This window comes from Poecilia mexicana, unplaced genomic scaffold, assembly GCF_051168715.1.
Source record: "Poecilia mexicana isolate PSO_F unplaced genomic scaffold, ASM5116871v1 scaffold_21, whole genome shotgun sequence".
NCBI classification, from domain to species: domain Eukaryota; kingdom Metazoa; phylum Chordata; class Actinopteri; order Cyprinodontiformes; family Poeciliidae; genus Poecilia; species Poecilia mexicana.
Window position 1 is genome coordinate 496045 of NW_028263390.1, and position 17818 is coordinate 513862.

Here is a 17818-nt window from a genome sequence, read left to right on the forward strand (position 1 = left end):
TGCCTGCTGCTGGGGCACTGGGAGCACTGGGAGCCGTCAGCAGAACCAGCTCAGGTCCTGAAACCATGACGACCATGTCACCATGACGACCCAGAGCTCCAGGAAGTCGGCTGAGGGTTCAGAGCAGCTGGAGGAGAGAAGATCCAGAACATCCAACCAGAGAAGAATGGATACCAGACAGAAGCATTCATCCAACCGTTCATTCATCCATCCATCCAGGATATTTTCTATCTCTAATTTCTCCATGACTGGTTTTATGGACCAGTTAAGAACCAGAACCAGAGACTGATGGGTCAAACTGTGTCCGTCCTCTGCAGACAGATGTCCTCTCCTCAGGTGGACATCCTGGACGTTTGTCCTCTGGACGTCCTGAGCTCTTTGTCTCGTCAGGAACCACAAACTCCAGGCCACCCACATGAGATTTTCAGTAGTTTTATTGAAAAATGCCTCTTCCGTTTTCAGAAATAAATAAGAAAATACGGCTGTGGATTTCACAATCTGCAGCTAAAACAATAAAAAGTGATGCTGCGTCTGAAAAGTTCTGACTCGACCCGGTAGAACAACAGGACGGTGAAGCGGCGCGTGACAGAATGAAGGCAAACTGATAAATACTAAGATACACATGAGAGCCGAGTTATACTGGACCTGAAGCTCTGCTGCGGCTTTAACACTCACTCTATGCAAATATGTTACAGGCAGGAAAACGGGAAGCTCACAGGGTTTACTGGGTTTACTGGTCCAAGCAGAACCTCCTCCGGTTCTAAGAACTGGGTCAAACACTCGCCTCCTCCAGTGCCGACACCGCCGCGCCAAACAGTATTCACAAACACCTTCAGGGGTTCAGCCGCCGCTCTTACGACGTCAGCCTGTCAGACGGCGTTCTGGGCAGCGACCTCTTCCGGCGCTGGTTCTGGAGCAGCTGGTTCTCCTGGGGGGCGGTGCCGGCCCGGGTTCCTGCTCGGAGACGCTGCGTTGAGATTAACGAGGACAGACGACCGCACGCTCTGAGCATGCTCAAGTTAGTAAGACGGCACAGGTTAGTCACAGCAGGGGGCGTGGCCACATGGAGAGGGGGCGTGGCCAATGCGTCTGACAGCAGCTAGCAGGGAGAGGTTCTGTTCTGGTTCTGATCCAGACTGGACTAAAACTGGACTCACTGACAGAACCAGAACAGTTCTGTTCAGTCCGGATGACTGGACCTGATATTGATTCATCCCAAAAACTGGCAGTGGGCACACTTCTGCTAATGTGCTAATAGCAGAGCTAACTTTTTGTTTACCAACTTTGAAAACGTTTAGCGCATTTAGCTACCCTCATTTAGACGTTTATATTCATGCCCTTATTTTGAAGGGGCTGAATGCCGTTTACCCAACAGTCTCATTTCCTCTTGGCACATTTGAAGTTAGCATTTTAGCACTAGCTTCTAGTAAATACCTTGTCAGTACAGCAAATTAGCATTAGTGGAAGTAAGTTTATTGTTTTAATGCTTAAGTGTTAGCATTAGCTTAATCTAAATACTCTGTTGCTAAAGTGCTACATCATTAGCTGAACTAATGCTTACAATTAGTGTTTTGGGGTCAAGCATTAGCTTTAGTTTAATACCACATTAGTTTAGCGCTTTAGCATTAGCTGAAATAATATTTTTGCATTCTTGCTTTAGGGTTAGCATTGGCTTTGGATAAATACGATGTCAAGATAGCGCGTCACTGTTAGGATAACTAATGTTTATGATTAGTGCTTCAGGATTAGCAATAGCTTTCACTAAGTACCACATTAGTAAAGTGCCTTAGCGCAGTGTTTTTCAACCTTTTCTGAGCCAAGGTACATTGTTTTAATTGAACACCACCAACCAAAAATGTAATCAAAGATACTCTGTAGCCGCCTATATTACATATAAAGTCATTCTTTTCAAAGTGTCTTGAATAGGAATCAAATAAACACAAAAAAATATGTATCATATTTTACATTTCTTATTTCAAATTGCACTTAACATGTCCACTTCAAAAATACACCTGAACACCTGAACAGCCACAACACTGTGGTGTGATGCATGAATGTGGTAACATTCATGTATCACTAATTCTCTTGTTTTAATGTAAAATCCTCTGTACCTACTGCCATCTAGTGGTAAGAAAATTACATGATTACACCGCTAGTCAGTACTACAGCAGACACTCAGAGATGGCATTATTTACAGATAGTTTGTTTTCAAAAAAATCTTTTAAGACCAATTACCCTATTTTCCAGACTATGAGCGCACCATGCTATAAACCGTGCCTTCAAATTTTTTACCCCCCCTGAAAACTTACATACATCAGCCGCACCGGGCTGCAGGCCGCTGGTATCTCTGCCGCTCTCGGTTTCCCATAAGGACCCAGCAGAGGGCAGCAGAGGGCTGCGTCCTAATAACTGCTGGATATATTAAGTTCTCCGTCTCCAAATCCGGTTTTGTTCACGCCGAGTTTACGTGCAGCGGCTTTATTTCCCTCCTGTGCTGCCAGATCGATACTCCTCAACTTAGAAGCTGCATCATATGAGTTTGAAAACATTTCTACGTCGTGCTGCTAGCATGTGGTTGTTCTAAATGAAAATCAGCGCGTTCTTCTTTGATTTCCAATTTTGACTTCCAATGATTCACTTCCTGCTAGAGAGCCCCCTGGTGGTTGAAGAAGAATTCACAGGAAAGAAGAAGCAGCTTATAGTCCGGAAAATACGGGAGGTGAAATTGGATAATTTCTACTGCACACCTGACGATCACTCACGGTGCACTAGTGTGCCGCGGCACAGCGGTTGAAAAACACTGCCTTAGCGTTAGCAGAAGTAATGGTTTTGACTGAGTGTTTTAGAGCTGCGCGGCTAACTTTTTAGTTAGCATTATCCACTTCTAAAAATAATCCAGAAAGGTTGAGTAAATATCCAGGACAGATTTTCATTTAGTCCCGATGAGCTGTCAGAGGCAGAGGCCACGCCCCCTGCAGGTGTTAGTCAGGTGACCTGATCACACAGATTGAAGCGGAGTTGGTTACTGACAGAAACCCAGTTTAGGACAACACAGAGGAAAGGTTCTGTGGATGGAGAGGAACCGGACCCTCCGGGGTCACAGAGGAGCGGTGCCGGGTTACGAGTTAAAGCCGGGTTCAGGACGACCCGCCTCTGTTAATCCACTTCTGTTAGTATGGGCTGTGGTTCTGCTCATGCTCCTCCACTGAGCCGGGCGGGTCGGTGGCGCCGGCGCCGCTGCGGTTAGTACGGCTCCCCTCGCTGCTGGTTAAGTGTTCCGGTTCCGGCGGTTTCCTCTAAGCGGTTCTAACAGTGTTTGTTCTGGCAGTCAGTGAAAGCAGCACAGGCGGCATTACAAGGCTAATTATACGGTGAACCTGAAACGGGCCAGACAGGATGGACCGGGTCAGAACCATCAGCTCAACACATGCACAAATGCTCAGAGTCTGGGTCCAGGTTCCGACCCGAAGGCTGCATGGGCGGGGCTTCAGACCGGACCGTCATTCAGAGGCTCTGCTGTTCCAGAATGGGCCAGAACCATTTCAGAACCGGTCAGGACGGGTCAGAACTATCCAGTGAGGGCCAGAATTGAACTGGAACTGAACTGGGTCTGTGACCCGGTTCTGTGGTGTGGTTCTGATCCACTCCTGGACCCAGACTCGTCACCAGAGGATCGTTCCCACATCACCATTCCTCCTCCTACGTACCTATGTATCCCTGGCCGTTGTAGGGAATCCCCACGCACTGCGAGGAGTCGCAGTAGCCGGGGGGCCCCGGGGGGCCGCGGGCCCCGGCGTAGCCCGGACGTCCCGGAGGGCCGCGGGGCCCGGGGGAACCTGAGGGGCCCGGGGTCCCGGTCCGACTCTCTCCTGCAGGACCTGGGGGTCAGAGTTCAGGTCAAACACTTCCTGGTTCTGTATGGTTAGGAACAGGAGCATTTCCTGTCTCATTAGACAATAAAAGCCTCTAGTCAGTCATCCTGTATGCTTTTCAAAATAAAAGCTACTGAGCTTTTATATAAATATTTCATTAGGATTTTGTTTGCTAAAGTATGATCAATATTCTATAGAATAATTTATCCTTCCACAGAAAATTATACCTTTCAAAATAAAACCCTGATGGTATATAACACAATTAAAACAGGTGAGTGACTTTAGCCTTTCAAAATAAAAGTGTCATCTTAAAACATAAAATCAAAACAGATGTTTTTAATGATTCAGATACTTTTCAAAATAAAAGCTTTGCTTTTTCCTGGTTCAGTTTTTACAAGCATCCAGAACATAAACACTGATGCTGGTACCTGGCGGCCCTCTGGGTCCTTTCTGTCCGACTCCTGGGACTCCTCGGTCGCCTTTTTCTCCTGCGGGACCTGAACACACCGTGGGTCACATATTGAGCCGTCCTCACCGGGTTCCGGTTCCGGTTCCATTTCCGGACCTACCTCTCTCGCCCTGCTGGCCGGGTTGGCCCGGGCTGCCGGGGAACCCGTTCCTGCCTCCGGCACCGGGCTCCCCACGGGGCCCCTGCCTGCCCGGCGGCCCTGGCGGCCCCGGGGGGCCCGGGCTGCTGCTGCTGCGGTAGTTCCCGTTGGGGATCTGGTTCAGCATGGTGTTGACCCGGCTCATCTGGTCTGAAACAGAACCGGGAGCGTTCCTGACCAGAACCAGCAGGGAGCGACGCATAGCTTAGCGGCGGCGGCTACGTACCGCTGACCAGCTGTGAGCAGACCTGGCGGGCGATGGAGCGCATCATGTTCTGGGGGGCGAAGTCGCCCTGCGGCAACAGAGAGCAGCCGACTTAGAGTCTGATAAAATCACCATGACGACATGTTGCTGACGTTAGCGAGCTTCCTGCTACATGACGTATGCTAGTTACTACAGCAGAACGAGTAACCTTCAGCCTTTTGGACCAGAGCGCGTTGAAACACAAGAAAACAGAAACAATGAGGAGATGAAGATGAACAAACTGAGGAAGAGGAGCGAGATGAAACAAAATCCAAAGAAGACAAAGATTTCTTCTGATAGCAGCTTCCAAATCGAGAAAATAGCTAACTGTTCTAGCTACATAGCACCTTCTGACGGCACTAAACGATCTCCATCTTTTTACTCAGGTGTTTGTACATTTGAAATAAACGTTACTCAACAAAAGTTGTTAACTTATCACAGCTCCTGCTAACGGTGTTAGCTCTACGGCTCCTTCTAAAGGAGGGTTAGGGTTAGCGTTAACCAACTCGCCCTGCTGGCCGGGTTGGCCCGGGCTGCCGGGGAACCCGTTCCTGCCTCCGGCACCGGGCTCCCCACGGGGCCCCTGCCTGCCCGGCTAGCTCTAGCCTTTAGCTCTAGCTAAAGGCTAGAGCTAACCTTTAGCTGTTAGCTCTAGCCGTAGAGCTAACAGCTAAAGGTGTTAGCTCTACGGCTCCTGCTAACGGTGTTAGCTCTACGGCTCCTGCTAACGGTGTTAGCTCTACGGCTCCTGCTAACGGTGTTAGCTCTACGGCTCCTTCTAACGGTGTTAGCTCTACGGCTCCTGCTAACGCTGTTAGCTCTACGGCTCCTGCTAACGCTGTTAGCTCTACGGCTCCTGCTAACGGTGTTAGCTCTACGGCTCCTGCTAACGGTGTTAGCTCTACGGCTCCTGCTAACGGTGTTAGCTCTACGGCTCCTGCTAACGGTGTTAGCTCTACGGCTCCTGCTAACGGTGTGATGTGAGCTTGTTTGTGCTAACGTCATGTTTAACGGCAGTTTCCCTGGATGTTTTTGTGCCTCCAGTCCATTATAACCGACCAGTGTTAACGTCCCAGCATGCATTGCGCAGGTGAACAGTAAATAAAGAAATGGGGTTTCTGATTCTGACACGTTCAGCTGGAGACGATCGGACTCACCCGCTCTCCTTTGTCTCCCTTTGGACCGACAACTCCCTGGAAGCAGAACAGAACCAGAACATTTGGACCTTCAGCAGCAGAACTCCAGAAATGTTCTGAGATTCCCAACACTCACCGGGGGGCCAAGGTCCCCGGGGTTCCCAGGCTGTCCTGAAGGGCCTTGAATTCCTGGAGTTCCTGGAGGGCCCTGGAAGGAAACACACAGAGGTCAGCTCCAGTAGGTCTAATGGGTCTAGCAGGTCTAGTCAGTCCAGAAGGTCCAGCAGGTCCAGTAGGTCCAGAACCTCCGGCAGTCTCACCATGGGTCCTGGTGGTCCTCTGGGTCCGGTTGGTCCCTCCTTTCCTGAAGGTCCCTGGAAACAGGAGAACCTGGGTTCAGAACCAGAACTTCCTGTGTTCTGACAGAACCGAATCGCTCGGCACTCACCCTTACTCCAGAAGGTCCGACGGGTCCGATGGGACCAACGGCACCAGGAGAACCCTGCAGAACCAAAAAACAAGTTGAAGTTCTGCTGTCCGGACCCAAAGGTGTTGGACAGTACATCTGGACCCGGAACCGGGTCATTTGTCAGAACTCTGCAGTTTCCACGGTAACCAGCAGAGGCGAAGAATCTAAACAGGAAGTGCGTTCCTACACTAACAACAAACTTTGACCCAATAAGAATAACTGATCATATCTATCAAACATTTAGTAATAACAATAGTAATAACAATAGTAATAACAATAGTAATAACAATAATATAATTCTCTCTATGTTCATAACGAAAACTTAAACTTTAAAATCCCAGCTGACCCGGTTCCGGTTCTGCTGCCTCTCAGAACATTCTGGACCTGGCCAGGGAATCCCTCACACTCTGGGTGTGGTCTGGTCCAGATCCTACCCGAATCCGGTCCGGTTGTCAGAACATGAGTTTTATCTGCTTCCGGTCCAGAACCAGAGCAGAACCGGGCTTACCTTCTGTCCCGGAAGGCCTGAGTCTCCGGGGTCTCCCTTCGGTCCCGGCCGGCCCTGAGGAGGAGAGCACAGGGAGTCAGATCAGAACCGACTGGTCAGAACTAACAGACCGGGTCAGAACCGACCGGTCAGAACTAACAGACCGGGTCAGAACCGACCGGTCAGAACTGACAGATCGGGTCAGAACCGACCGGTCAGAACTAACAGACCGGGTCAGAACCGACCGGTCAGAACTGACAGACCGGGTCAGAACCGACAGACCGGGTCAGAACCGACCGAGGGGTTTATGACCACAGTAAAGAATCTTCTTTTTATTCGGTTTCACAGGAAACTGATGGATGTTAAAATCTGACAGGAAGTCCAGGTGTGTGAGTCGGACTTACGGCCTCTCCAGGGATGGACATGCCGCTGGGCCCCTGGGGGCCGGGCAGACCCATGGGCCCTGGGGGTCCGATGTTTCCTGGCGGCCCTGCTGGCCCCTGAGGCACAGAGAGCAGCATGAGACATGTAACGAGTGGAGCGTCCTGCAGCGGAGAGGATCTTTGATCAGAGAAACTCACCGGAGCTCCGGCTTCGCCTCGCTCACCTCGGGGCCCCTTACTCCCGGGAGCGCCCTGCGGGGACACACAGCGAGCTGCAGCGGCAGGTTGCTGCAGCAACCTGCCGCTGCAGCAACACAATGCAGCAACCAGCTGCCGCAACCTCTAGTTGCAGCAGGTTGCTGCATCATGTGAAGGTGGACGGAGCAGACTGGAATCACGCCATGAACACATGAATGATGCAACACACCGACATGTTGCAGCAACCAGAGGCAACCTGTTGCAGCAACCAGAGGCAACCTGTTGCAGCTACCAGAGGCAACCTGTTGGAGCAACCAGAGGCAACCTGTTGCAGCAACCAGAGGCAACCTGTTGCAGCTACCAGAGGCAACCTGTTGCAGCAACCAGAGGCAACCTGTTGGAGCAACCAGAGGCAACCTGTTGGAGCAACCAGAGGCAACCTGTTGCAGCAACCAGAGGCAACCTGTTGGAGCAACCAGAGGCAACCTGTTGGAGCAACCAGAGGCAACCTGTTGCAGCAACCAGAGGCAACCTGTTGGAGCAACCAGAGGCAACCTGTTGGAGCAACCAGAGGCAACCTGTTGCAGCAACCAGAGGCAACCTGTTGCAGCTACCAGAGGCAACCTGTTGCAGCAACCAGAGGCAACCTGTTGGAGCAACCAGAGGCAACCTGTTGGAGCAACCAGAGGCAACCTGTTGCAGCAACCAGAGGCAACCTGTTGCAGCAACCAGAGGCAACCTGTTGGAGCAACCAGAGGCAACCTGTTGCAGCAACCAGAGGCAACCTGTTGCAGCAACCAGAGGCAACCTGTTGCAGCAACCAGAGGCAACCTGTTGCAGCAACCAGAGGCAACCTGTTGGAGCAACCAGAGGCAACCTGTTGGAGCAACCAGAGGCAACCTGTTGCAGCTACCAGAGGCAACCTGTTGCAGCTACCAGAGGCAACCTGTTGCAGCTACCAGAGGCAACCTGTTGCAGCTACCAGAGGCAACCTGTTGGAGCAACCAGAGGCAACCTGTTGCAGCTACCAGAGGCAACCTGTTGCAGCTACCAGAGGCAACCTGTTGCAGCTACCAGAGGCAACCTGTTGCAGCTACCAGAGGCAACCTGTTGCAGCAACCAGAGGCAACCTGTTGCAGCAACCAGAGGCAACCTGTTGGAGCAACCAGAGGCAACCTGTTGCAGCTACCAGAGGCAACCTGTTGCAGCAACCAGAGGCAACCTGTTGGAGCAACCAGAGGCAACCTGTTGCAGCTACCAGAGGCAACCTGTTGCAGCTACCAGAGGCAACCTGTTGCCAGTCAGAAGTTGCAGCATGTTGCAGCAACCAGAGGCAACCTGTTGCAGCAACCAGAGGCAACCTGTTGGAGCTACCAGAGGCAACCTGTTGCAGCTACCAGAGGCAACCTGTTGCAGCTACCAGAGGCAACCTGTTGGAGCTACCAGAGGCAACCTGTTGCCAGTCAGAAGTTGCAGCATGTTGCAGCTGTGTTTCTTAGCTCTTGTTCTGCCTCCTTCCTGTGTTCGCTTAGCGGTTGCATCATTGGTTCTGGTCGGATTCCAGGGTCTCCAGAACCGCCGGTTCTGCCGGGTTTGTGAACCGGGCCTGAGCGCTGACTCACCACTGGACCCTGGGGGCCCGGCTGGCCGCTGGCCTCCGACGTGCAGGTGCAGGCGTTGGGCAGGGCGGGGCACTTCAGCTCGTCTCTCTGCAGGACAAACACAGGTCAAAGGTCAACGTGGAAGACAGAGGAAACTGGTACCAAAGCACCTATAGTTCTGGTTCTGAACCGGAAGCAGAATTAATCAGAGTTCTGATTCCTCTGAGAGGAAGTTGCTAAAGGTTGATGGAAAGTTTAGTGGAGGGAAAACATGTTGCAGCCAGCAGCCTGATCAGATCAGCACTGTTGGGTTTACATGAATAAACTCTTTAAATAAACTGTTAGCTGCTTCTTTCAGAAAATCCTCAGGCTGAGCTGCAGTTTTTCCTTCCTCCACATTTTCCTGTGAAACTCTCAGAAGCTCTGGAGACTCCAGCCAAACATGTTGGCATAGTTTCCTTGTTTTGTGCTGCAGCCGGGATGTTCTGTGAAAGTTCTGGAACAAACCCAACAGAACCTCAGAGGGAAACCGGGTCAGGAACAGAACCCGGGTTTGGAGCGCCGAGTGCAGCAGCAAAGATTCAGTCAGCCGAGGCTGCAGGGTAAAAGACTCTCACCATGGAGGGCAGGTCGCAGCAGCGGTCCCGGCTGGTCCAGGCCAGGTTGCAGACGATGTCAAACATCTGGAGCTGGAACTGAGGAGGGAACAGCAGAACATGATGCTGGACACGGTTCTGATCCGTAAACAGGAAAAGCAGCAGGAGGTCTGGATCCAGTTACTGCAGCAACTGCAGCAGATGCAGACCTGCTGCTGCATCCTGTGGTTTATTACACATACCTTATATATTATTATGATTTATTCATTATTATGATTTATTCATTATTATGATTTATTCAATGTTATTATGATTTATTCAATATTATGATTTATTCCATGTTATTATCATTTATTCCATGTTATTATCATTTATTCCATGTTATTATCATTTATTCCATGTTATTATCATTTATTCCATGTTATTATGTTTCATTTCATATCTCGCCTGTACAGGTGATATGTCTGTATTTTGTCGTATGTCTCCAGATCATTGGGGATGAAATGATTTAACCTGTCTGGGTTCCTGGTGGTGGTTCGGGGGCCGCTGACTCACCGTGGCAGACTGGCCTTTGGACCCGATGGACTTGGCCATCTTGCCCAGAACCTGGTACCCGTCTCTGGAAACGTTGCCGGCCGCCTTTGTCTTCTTCTCCTCCACTTCCTGGCAGTCGACCTTCAGCTTCACGCTGCTGGAGGAAACCAGGATGTGGAGCTGAGGGAGGAGAACACGGGTCAGTGGGCCTTGTGGGCCCGGTTCTGGTTCTGGGCCCGGTTCTGGTTCACATGTCGGAGTAAAACACCTCCATCTCTGTGAGAACATCTAATGTTTCGAACCCCCAGAGATCAGACCTGGGCCTGAGCCCCAGAACCTGAGGCCGGGTCTAAACACAGATAGGATCACACTGACAGTGTCTCACTCGCACTGATTCACAGGAAACATGGATCAAGGTTTCCTGGAAAAGCCCGACTGAACCAGAACAAAGGAGGAACCGAGTCCAGAACTTTGATCCGAGATCAGAAAAACCTTCTGGTGCAGCGTAGAACCAGAGGAACACCAGACCGGGTCGCCTCCTCTCCAGAACCACTGCTAGGTTTACTGGACCCGTTTCACAGGCGCCGCCACTGGAATCCCAAACATCCTCTCGGTTATTTACTGCTCACTTCCTGCAGCACAATGGCAGCAGGAAGTGGCGCCAGAGGGCAGGAAGTGGCGCCTAGCCAGTTCCTTAATATCCAAACCAAGATATTAAGGAATCTGATATGGAGGCAGGAAGTGGCTGACTGGCATCGCTGCTGTGTGTTTACAGTGGTGGAGAAAGTACTCAAAAAATGTACTCAAGTAAAAGTAAAAAAGTACTGGCTTTTAAAAATACTTAAGTATTAAAAGTAAAAGTACTTGCTGAATGGATAACCTAATCGCTAATATCATTAAGTGAACTGATCGTATTTAATTTTAATACATAAGAAATGTGCCATTTTAATGAACAATGCCACAGATTAAACATGTCCTTATTGTGTTTATTCTCTGTAACAGTTTATACTTAGATATGTGATTCTATGAATCATAATTTCAGGAATGGAAACATCTCGTCTCCTGTCCTAACATAACATGAACTTCATTAGTGACATTTATTTAGAAAGAAATCCAACAGAAAGGGGATGGAAAGAAGGTGGGTGAGGGAGAACATGCAACCAAGGAGCCACGTAGCAGAGTTGTAGTCAAGACCACCGAACCCGAGACCAAGACCAGCGCCCTGCGCTACATGATATAATAAAATTAAGTTTATCAAAATTGGTTCTCAGATTGATCTGAAAGATCCACATTCCCATAAAAACACCTAGATGTTAAATACTTAGAGCTGAAATATATTTAACCAGTATCAATTAAAACTCATTTCATTCTGTTTTGCTTTCATTGCTGTGCTACAATCCGCAGAGGTCTCCTGCTATCCCTAGAAAAATAACACCCTGGACCATTGCCCATATTGCCCATGTCAGAAACCACAACTGAAACATCGCAATTAACGGTAAATAACGTTCAACTATGAACACTGTCCAACGGCGCAACAAGAAACCAAGCAGAAGGAGCACCATGACTGTTCTCATCCTCCCTCCCACTGCGATGTTTGCCACCATGACAGGAGATCAATCAATGAGCATGCTCTGTGTTCGTTCAACTTTTACTTATTCGGCGATTAAATAAACGTGTGTATGTGTTAGCTACTGCAGTGTACACAAGAACAAAGAACGGCTCTCAGTGAGGCTTCAGTCCTTAGGACTTAGTAAAGATCCGTCCAGAAGAATCGGATCGTTCCTGAATGTCATATTACTATATTGCACTTTGGTCACAGCGTTGTCCCATATATGAACACCTCAGTCAACACACAATGGCATGAGTAGCAACTTTTTTTCAGCGCAGATGCAACATGTGTCTCAGTACAGCTAGCTTAGCTAGCATCACGTCCACAGATCTTACCTTTCTTTAAGCTTTCCTTCCAAGTGACGCTAAAAGTTGGACTCAGTCCCACTGTCTGTGGAAGCGAAGCGCTGCTGATTTTACATGTCGCCATATCTTATATGCAGCTATTATATTACTGACGATTAGACAGACATCTTCTCCCGCTCAGAGGAAACCACTGCGCATGTCTGGAGCTCCGCGTGCGAGTAAAGGTGGAGGCGATGGGTGACAACAGACACTAAGTCACGTTATTGCTCGGATTTTACGGCGCCACTTTAAAACCCTGAACGTCACATTTTAACGGACAAAAAGCTCAACGCGACTTGGATGTAACGAGAAACGGGACAGTTTAGTAGAAATGTAGTGAAGTAGAAACTACAGATACTTACTGTAAAATGTAGTGGAGTAAAAGTAGAAAGTACCCATTATTAAATCTACTTAAGTACAGATACATGAAAATTGTACTTAAGTACAGTAACGAAGTACTTCGTTACTTCAAACCACTGTGTGTTTATTACTAACCGTCATGAAGTCAGACATGAAGCATTTAGCAGCAACTCTGACATCTAACGAATAAAAACTAAACCAAACGGTTTCTAGATTTCTAGGAAGAATTCACGGTTTACGTATCAAAACATCAAATGTTTCCTGGGATATATTTGGATAAAAATAACGGCGCTGTGGAATATTCCTGATATATTCATGGACGGTCTGGCTCTCTGGAAATGGTTCAGGGATCGAGACAAGCGTGGCCTGATGCGCTGCCTTTAACCTGCGGGGGGCGCTGTCTGACCTCCTCAGATGTTAGTGCTCCATCTCCTCATCTGGACTGGGAGGAACAGAGACGCTCCCCCTAAAGATTTTCTCCTCAGAGCAGAAAAACGTTTCATGATTCAGACGTCCTGATGTGAGCAGCAGCGGGTGGGGGAGGGGCCTGGACGGCTTACCTTGTGGAAGCTGCCATGGAAGATCTTCTTCACCAGGCTGTGGTCAAACGTGACTCTCTGGATTTCTCCGGTTTCGTCCTTATTGTAGAACGAAACAGTCTGAGCAGAACCTGGAGGAGAGAGAACTGTTCAGAACCAAGAGAACTGTTCAAATCAGAGACAGAAGAACTGTTCAAGATCTGTTCAGAATAGGGAATTTGTTCAGTCAGATGTCAAAACAAAGATATTAAGGAATCTGATACGTTTTAATTAGAAGCAAGGAGGATCAACTGGAGCTTTATGAGCACCACTAGCATAGCATCACTAGCTGAGCACTGCTAGCATAGCATCACTAGCTGAGCACTGCTAGCATAGCATCACTAGCTGAGCACTGCTAGCATAGCATCACTAGCTGAGCACTGCTAGCATAGCATCACTAGCTGAGCACTGCTAGCATAGCATCACTAGCTGAGCACTGCTAGCATAGCATCACTAGCTGAGCACTGGTTCCCCTGTGTTGCCCTGCATTGCTCTGCGTTGCCCTCGTTGCCCTCCAGCACCGCGGCGGACTCACCGTCCACGGTGACTCCGGTCTCAGGCTTGTGGTCCTTGGAGGAGACCTGCCAGAGGTCAAAGGTCTCGGCGGGAGAGTCGGGCAGCAGGCGGAACATCAGGATGATGGTGAAGGTGTCGGGCAGGCCGTCTGGGTGCAGCTCTCTGCTCAGGACACATAGAGCTGAAACTAGAAGCTGCCATAGAGTCGCTACGTTAGAATGCATTGGCCCCATCAGACTGAACCACATGTGGGGTTCCCCAGGGCTCAGTCCAGGGACTGCTCTCATTTCTATAAGCTCCCACTGTAGTTGAGATCAGTTTCCATGACTACCATATTATGATGTCACAAGGTGCCTCTGAACCAGCCAATCACTGAACAGACACAACAAATCAATGAAGGGGAGCCAGAACTTTCTCCAGCTGAACAGAATCTGAAGTTACCATCTTTGGACCTGCAGAGGAACCAGATCAGGATGACCTCTGACCTGAACCTGCACAGACAGTTAGAAAGCCGGCCTGGAGAACATCCAGAAAACACAGCATAGACCCTCAGGTCCTCTGGTTCCGGTTCTGGATAAGAACCCTCAGGCTAGCATGGAGAAGTAGCATTCAGCTTCTACACAACATAAATCTGGACCAGAACCAGTGAGCAGACCCGGCGACCCGGCAGGGACTCACGTGCTGGGCTGGGTCAGGAAGGCGTTGCGGTGCAGCCGGTACGCCGTGTAGCTGTTGAAGGATCCGGGCTCCATGGAGACGCCGGGGACGGAGCTGTAGGTCTTCTCCGTCAGGTTGAAGGCCTCCAGCATCCTGAACCCTGAGGAAGAGGAGGAGGATGAAGAGGAGGAGCAGGGTTCTGACCCGGTTCCACCTGAAGCTAGAACTCACCAGGTGAGGTGAAGCCATTGAGGTAGATGAGAGGACAGGCTGTGGAGGGAACAGAGCGTTCATTGGGGAACGGTTTCAGAGTGAGAGGCGGAAACGGAGGCGGACTGACAGGAAGTCGACGTTTCGCAGATGAAGGTGATCAGATTCTCCTTGATGGAGTCGAAGGCGTCGAAGTCGTCCACCACGAACACGTGTCTGTCGCTGGGCTTGCTGCCGATCTCCTGCAGCTCCACGAAGTCCACGTCCGCCACGCCGATGGCGAAGACGCTGTACCCTGGGAGCAGAGCCACGGGTCAGAACCAGAGCCACGGGTCAGAACCCGGGTCAGAACCAGAGCCACGGGTCAGAACCAGAGCCACGGTCAGAACCTCACTGATTTCTGTCTCCATCATCTGAAACGACCTCAGATCAAAGGGATCCTGATGTAAGTTTGGAAAAGTTCAGACTTTGGACTCCATTTTGGTCCATTTGGTGAAACTGAGGACGTCTGGATGTTTGGGTCAACATGAAGGCAATAAAGGACACAAAATGGCGTCCAGAGAGAAACAGTTCCTGGTTCCCTCAGGATCCAAAAGAGAAGCGACAACAAACAAGTTTTAACTTCCAGCTGTTAGACTGGAGCGGTTAGAACCGCTAGCTACAAAGCTAGTTCCGCTAACGCTAAAGCACTGTACCAATACAGCATGTAGCAGAAGCTAATGCTAACACGCTAACTTCAACAATGTTGACACCCACCATGTGTCAATGATACAATATGTTGTACTAGAGCAGCGGTGCTCAGGTGCAGCCGTCCTGCAGCTTCCTGCTCCAGCACACCTGAATCAGACGGTCGGCTCGCTGCAGGCGGTTCTGAGACTGTCCCGGTCTGAGTCCGTCTCTGGAGGACTGGACTTACTGTACTACACAGTATGTCACCCTCTGCAGGGTAACATGTGTAATTACACACCGACCTGTAGAGTTTGCCCTTCAGGATGTGGATAAAACAGTGTTCACCAACTTCAAAATAAGAGCGTGAATATAAATATCTGAAAACAGTTGATAACCAAAACTACACTAAACTTCATTTAGCTGAATGTTTACCAAACAGCTGCGTGAATTAGCGTTTGGAATTCATCCTGCAACATGAAGCGAAGTGCGCTAGACGTTTTCAAAGTTAGCAAAGGTGCTAAATTAAAGAATAGCTCCTCTACTGGCCCATTAGTGCCCTCTGCTGGTGGAGTGGATAATAAACCTTTAGGAGGAAACGGAGCCATAAATCGCTGCATCATTACCTGCATGCTGCAGCTTGGCGGCGTTCTTCTTCACCTCGTCCTGAGACCGACCGTCCGTGATGGCCACCACCACCTTGGGGACGTTCCTCCGCATCCCGTTCTCCACCGAGAAGGCCTTCTCATACGTGTGCTTCAGCGCCTCGCCTGTTCACACCCACAGGTTAGAGCGGCAGGCCGGAGACAGGCGGGCCGGACCGGGACCGGGACCAGGACCGGACCGGGACCAGGACCGGACCAGGACCGGACCGGGACCAGGACCGGACCGGGACCAGGACCGGACCGGGACCAGGACCGGGACCAGGACCGGGACCAGGACATGGACCGGGACCAGGACCGGACCGGGACCAGGACCGGACCGGGACCAGGACCGGACCGGGACCAGGACCGGACCGGACCGGGACCGGGACCAGGACCAGGACCGGGACCAGGACCGGACCGGACCGGGACCGGGACCGGACCGGACCGGGACCGGGACCAGGACCAGGACCGGGACCAGGACCGGACCGGGACCAGGACCGGACCGGGACCAGGACCGGGACCAGGACCGGGACCAGGACCGGACATGGACCGGGACCGGGACCAGGACCGGACATGGACCGGGACCAGGACCGGACCGGGACCAGGACCGGACCGGGACCAGGACATGGACCGGGACCAGGACCGGAGCGGGACCAGGACCAGGACCGGACCGGGACCGGACCGGGACCGGGACCAGGACCGCGACCGGGACCGGACATGGACCGGGACCGGGACATGGACCGGACCGGGACCGGGACCAGGACTGGGACCAGGACCGGACCGGGACCAGGACATGGACCGGGACCAGGACCGGAGCGGGACCAGGACCAGGACCGGACCAGGACCGGGACCGGACCGGGACCGGGACCAGGACCGGACTGGACATGGACCGGACCGGACATGGACCAGGACCGGACCGGGACCGGGACCAGGACCGGACCGGGATCGGGACCAGGACCGGACCGGGATCGGGACCAGGACATGGACCAGGACCAGGACCGGACCAGACCGGGACCAGGACATGGACCAGGACCGGACCGGGACCAGGACCGGACCTGGATCGGGACCAGGACTGGACCGGACATGGACTGGACCGGGACCGGGACATGGACCAGGACCAGACCGGGACCAGGACCAGACATGGACCAGGACCAGGACCAGGACCGGACATGGACCGGGACCAGGACATGGACCGGACCGGGACCGGACCGGGACCAGGACCAGGACCGGGACCAGGACATGGACCAGGACTGGACCAGACCGGGACCAGGACATGGACCAGGACCAGGACCGGGACCAGGACCGGACATGGACCAGGACCGGGACCAGGACATGGACCGGACTGGGACCAGGACCAGGACCGGACCAGACCGGGACCAGGACATGGACCAGGACCAGGACCGGGACCAGGACCGGACATGGACCAGGACCGGGACCAGGACATGGACCGCACCGGGACCAGGACCGGGACCGGACCGGACATGGACCGGGACCGGGACCAGGACCGGGACCAGGACCAGACTGGACATGGACCGGACCGGACATGGACCAGGACCAGTACCAGGACTGTATCGGACCATCCAAACACACCTGTCTTGGTGTTTCCTCCTCGGTAGCGGATGTGATGCACCGCTGCCATGGCGACGCCTTTGTCTGCGTATGAGTTGAGCTTGAACTCGGTCTTTGAGCCGTCGCTGTACTGAACGAAGGAAACCTGGAATAGGAGCGGCTTCATCAGAACATCTGGAATAATCCGGATTAATCTCTGGATCCTCCGAGACGGAGATCCAGTATAAACTAAACATGGCCGGTTCCGTTTTACAGTGAGTGGAAAGCAAACCTTTTGCTTCTCATCACATCACAGCAACAATTAAAATTAATTCAACAGAAATGTTTTGTAGTGAACATGTGACAGAGGGATCGCTGCATTAAAATGGAAAGTTGAGTGGAAGGAAAATCTGAAGCTTTACTGTTTAAAGTTTGATTATTTTACAGGAACAAAGATTAAAATAATTATTCTTGAAATGTGACCTTATGATATTTATATATAAATATATTTCACTGTGTTGCGTGCCATCGCTGTTGAACAGGACCAGGGCCACTAAA

At 51.3% G+C, this 17818-nt stretch overlaps 1 protein-coding gene across 3 annotated transcripts in view; it reads right to left on the reverse strand.

The window, feature by feature from the left end:
* Nucleotides 1-416: 416 nt before the first annotated feature.
* Nucleotides 417-17818, reverse strand: part of col12a1b (collagen, type XII, alpha 1b) — a 97513-nt gene continuing 80111 nt past the window's right edge. For 2 of the 3 annotated variants that reach the window (XM_088001712.1, XM_088001711.1), the window contains 22 exons: nucleotides 17303-17426; nucleotides 15695-15838; nucleotides 14533-14697; nucleotides 14424-14462; nucleotides 14214-14352; nucleotides 13555-13697; nucleotides 13002-13111; nucleotides 10150-10308; nucleotides 9616-9693; nucleotides 9020-9106; nucleotides 7398-7451; nucleotides 7221-7316; nucleotides 6838-6891; nucleotides 6309-6362; nucleotides 6181-6234; nucleotides 5997-6068; nucleotides 5882-5917; nucleotides 4707-4773; nucleotides 4442-4630; nucleotides 4301-4369; nucleotides 3708-3878; nucleotides 417-954 (listed from right to left, as the gene is read on the reverse strand). In XM_088001712.1, the coding sequence (XP_087857838.1) occupies nucleotides 854-954; nucleotides 3708-3878; nucleotides 4301-4369; nucleotides 4442-4630; nucleotides 4707-4773; nucleotides 5882-5917; nucleotides 5997-6068; nucleotides 6181-6234; nucleotides 6309-6362; nucleotides 6838-6891; nucleotides 7221-7316; nucleotides 7398-7451; nucleotides 9020-9106; nucleotides 9616-9693; nucleotides 10150-10308; nucleotides 13002-13111; nucleotides 13555-13697; nucleotides 14214-14352; nucleotides 14424-14462; nucleotides 14533-14697; nucleotides 15695-15838; nucleotides 17303-17426 (2205 nt within the window). In that variant the 3' untranslated portion in view covers nucleotides 417-853. Of the gene's footprint in view, nucleotides 3378-3707; nucleotides 3879-4300; nucleotides 4370-4441; nucleotides 4631-4706; nucleotides 4774-5881; nucleotides 5918-5996; nucleotides 6069-6180; nucleotides 6235-6308; nucleotides 6363-6837; nucleotides 6892-7220; nucleotides 7317-7397; nucleotides 7452-9019; nucleotides 9107-9615; nucleotides 9694-10149; nucleotides 10309-13001; nucleotides 13112-13554; nucleotides 13698-14213; nucleotides 14353-14423; nucleotides 14463-14532; nucleotides 14698-15694; nucleotides 15839-17302; nucleotides 17427-17818 lie in introns of all 3 variants that reach the window. The other variant, XM_088001713.1, reaches the window with a different exon arrangement.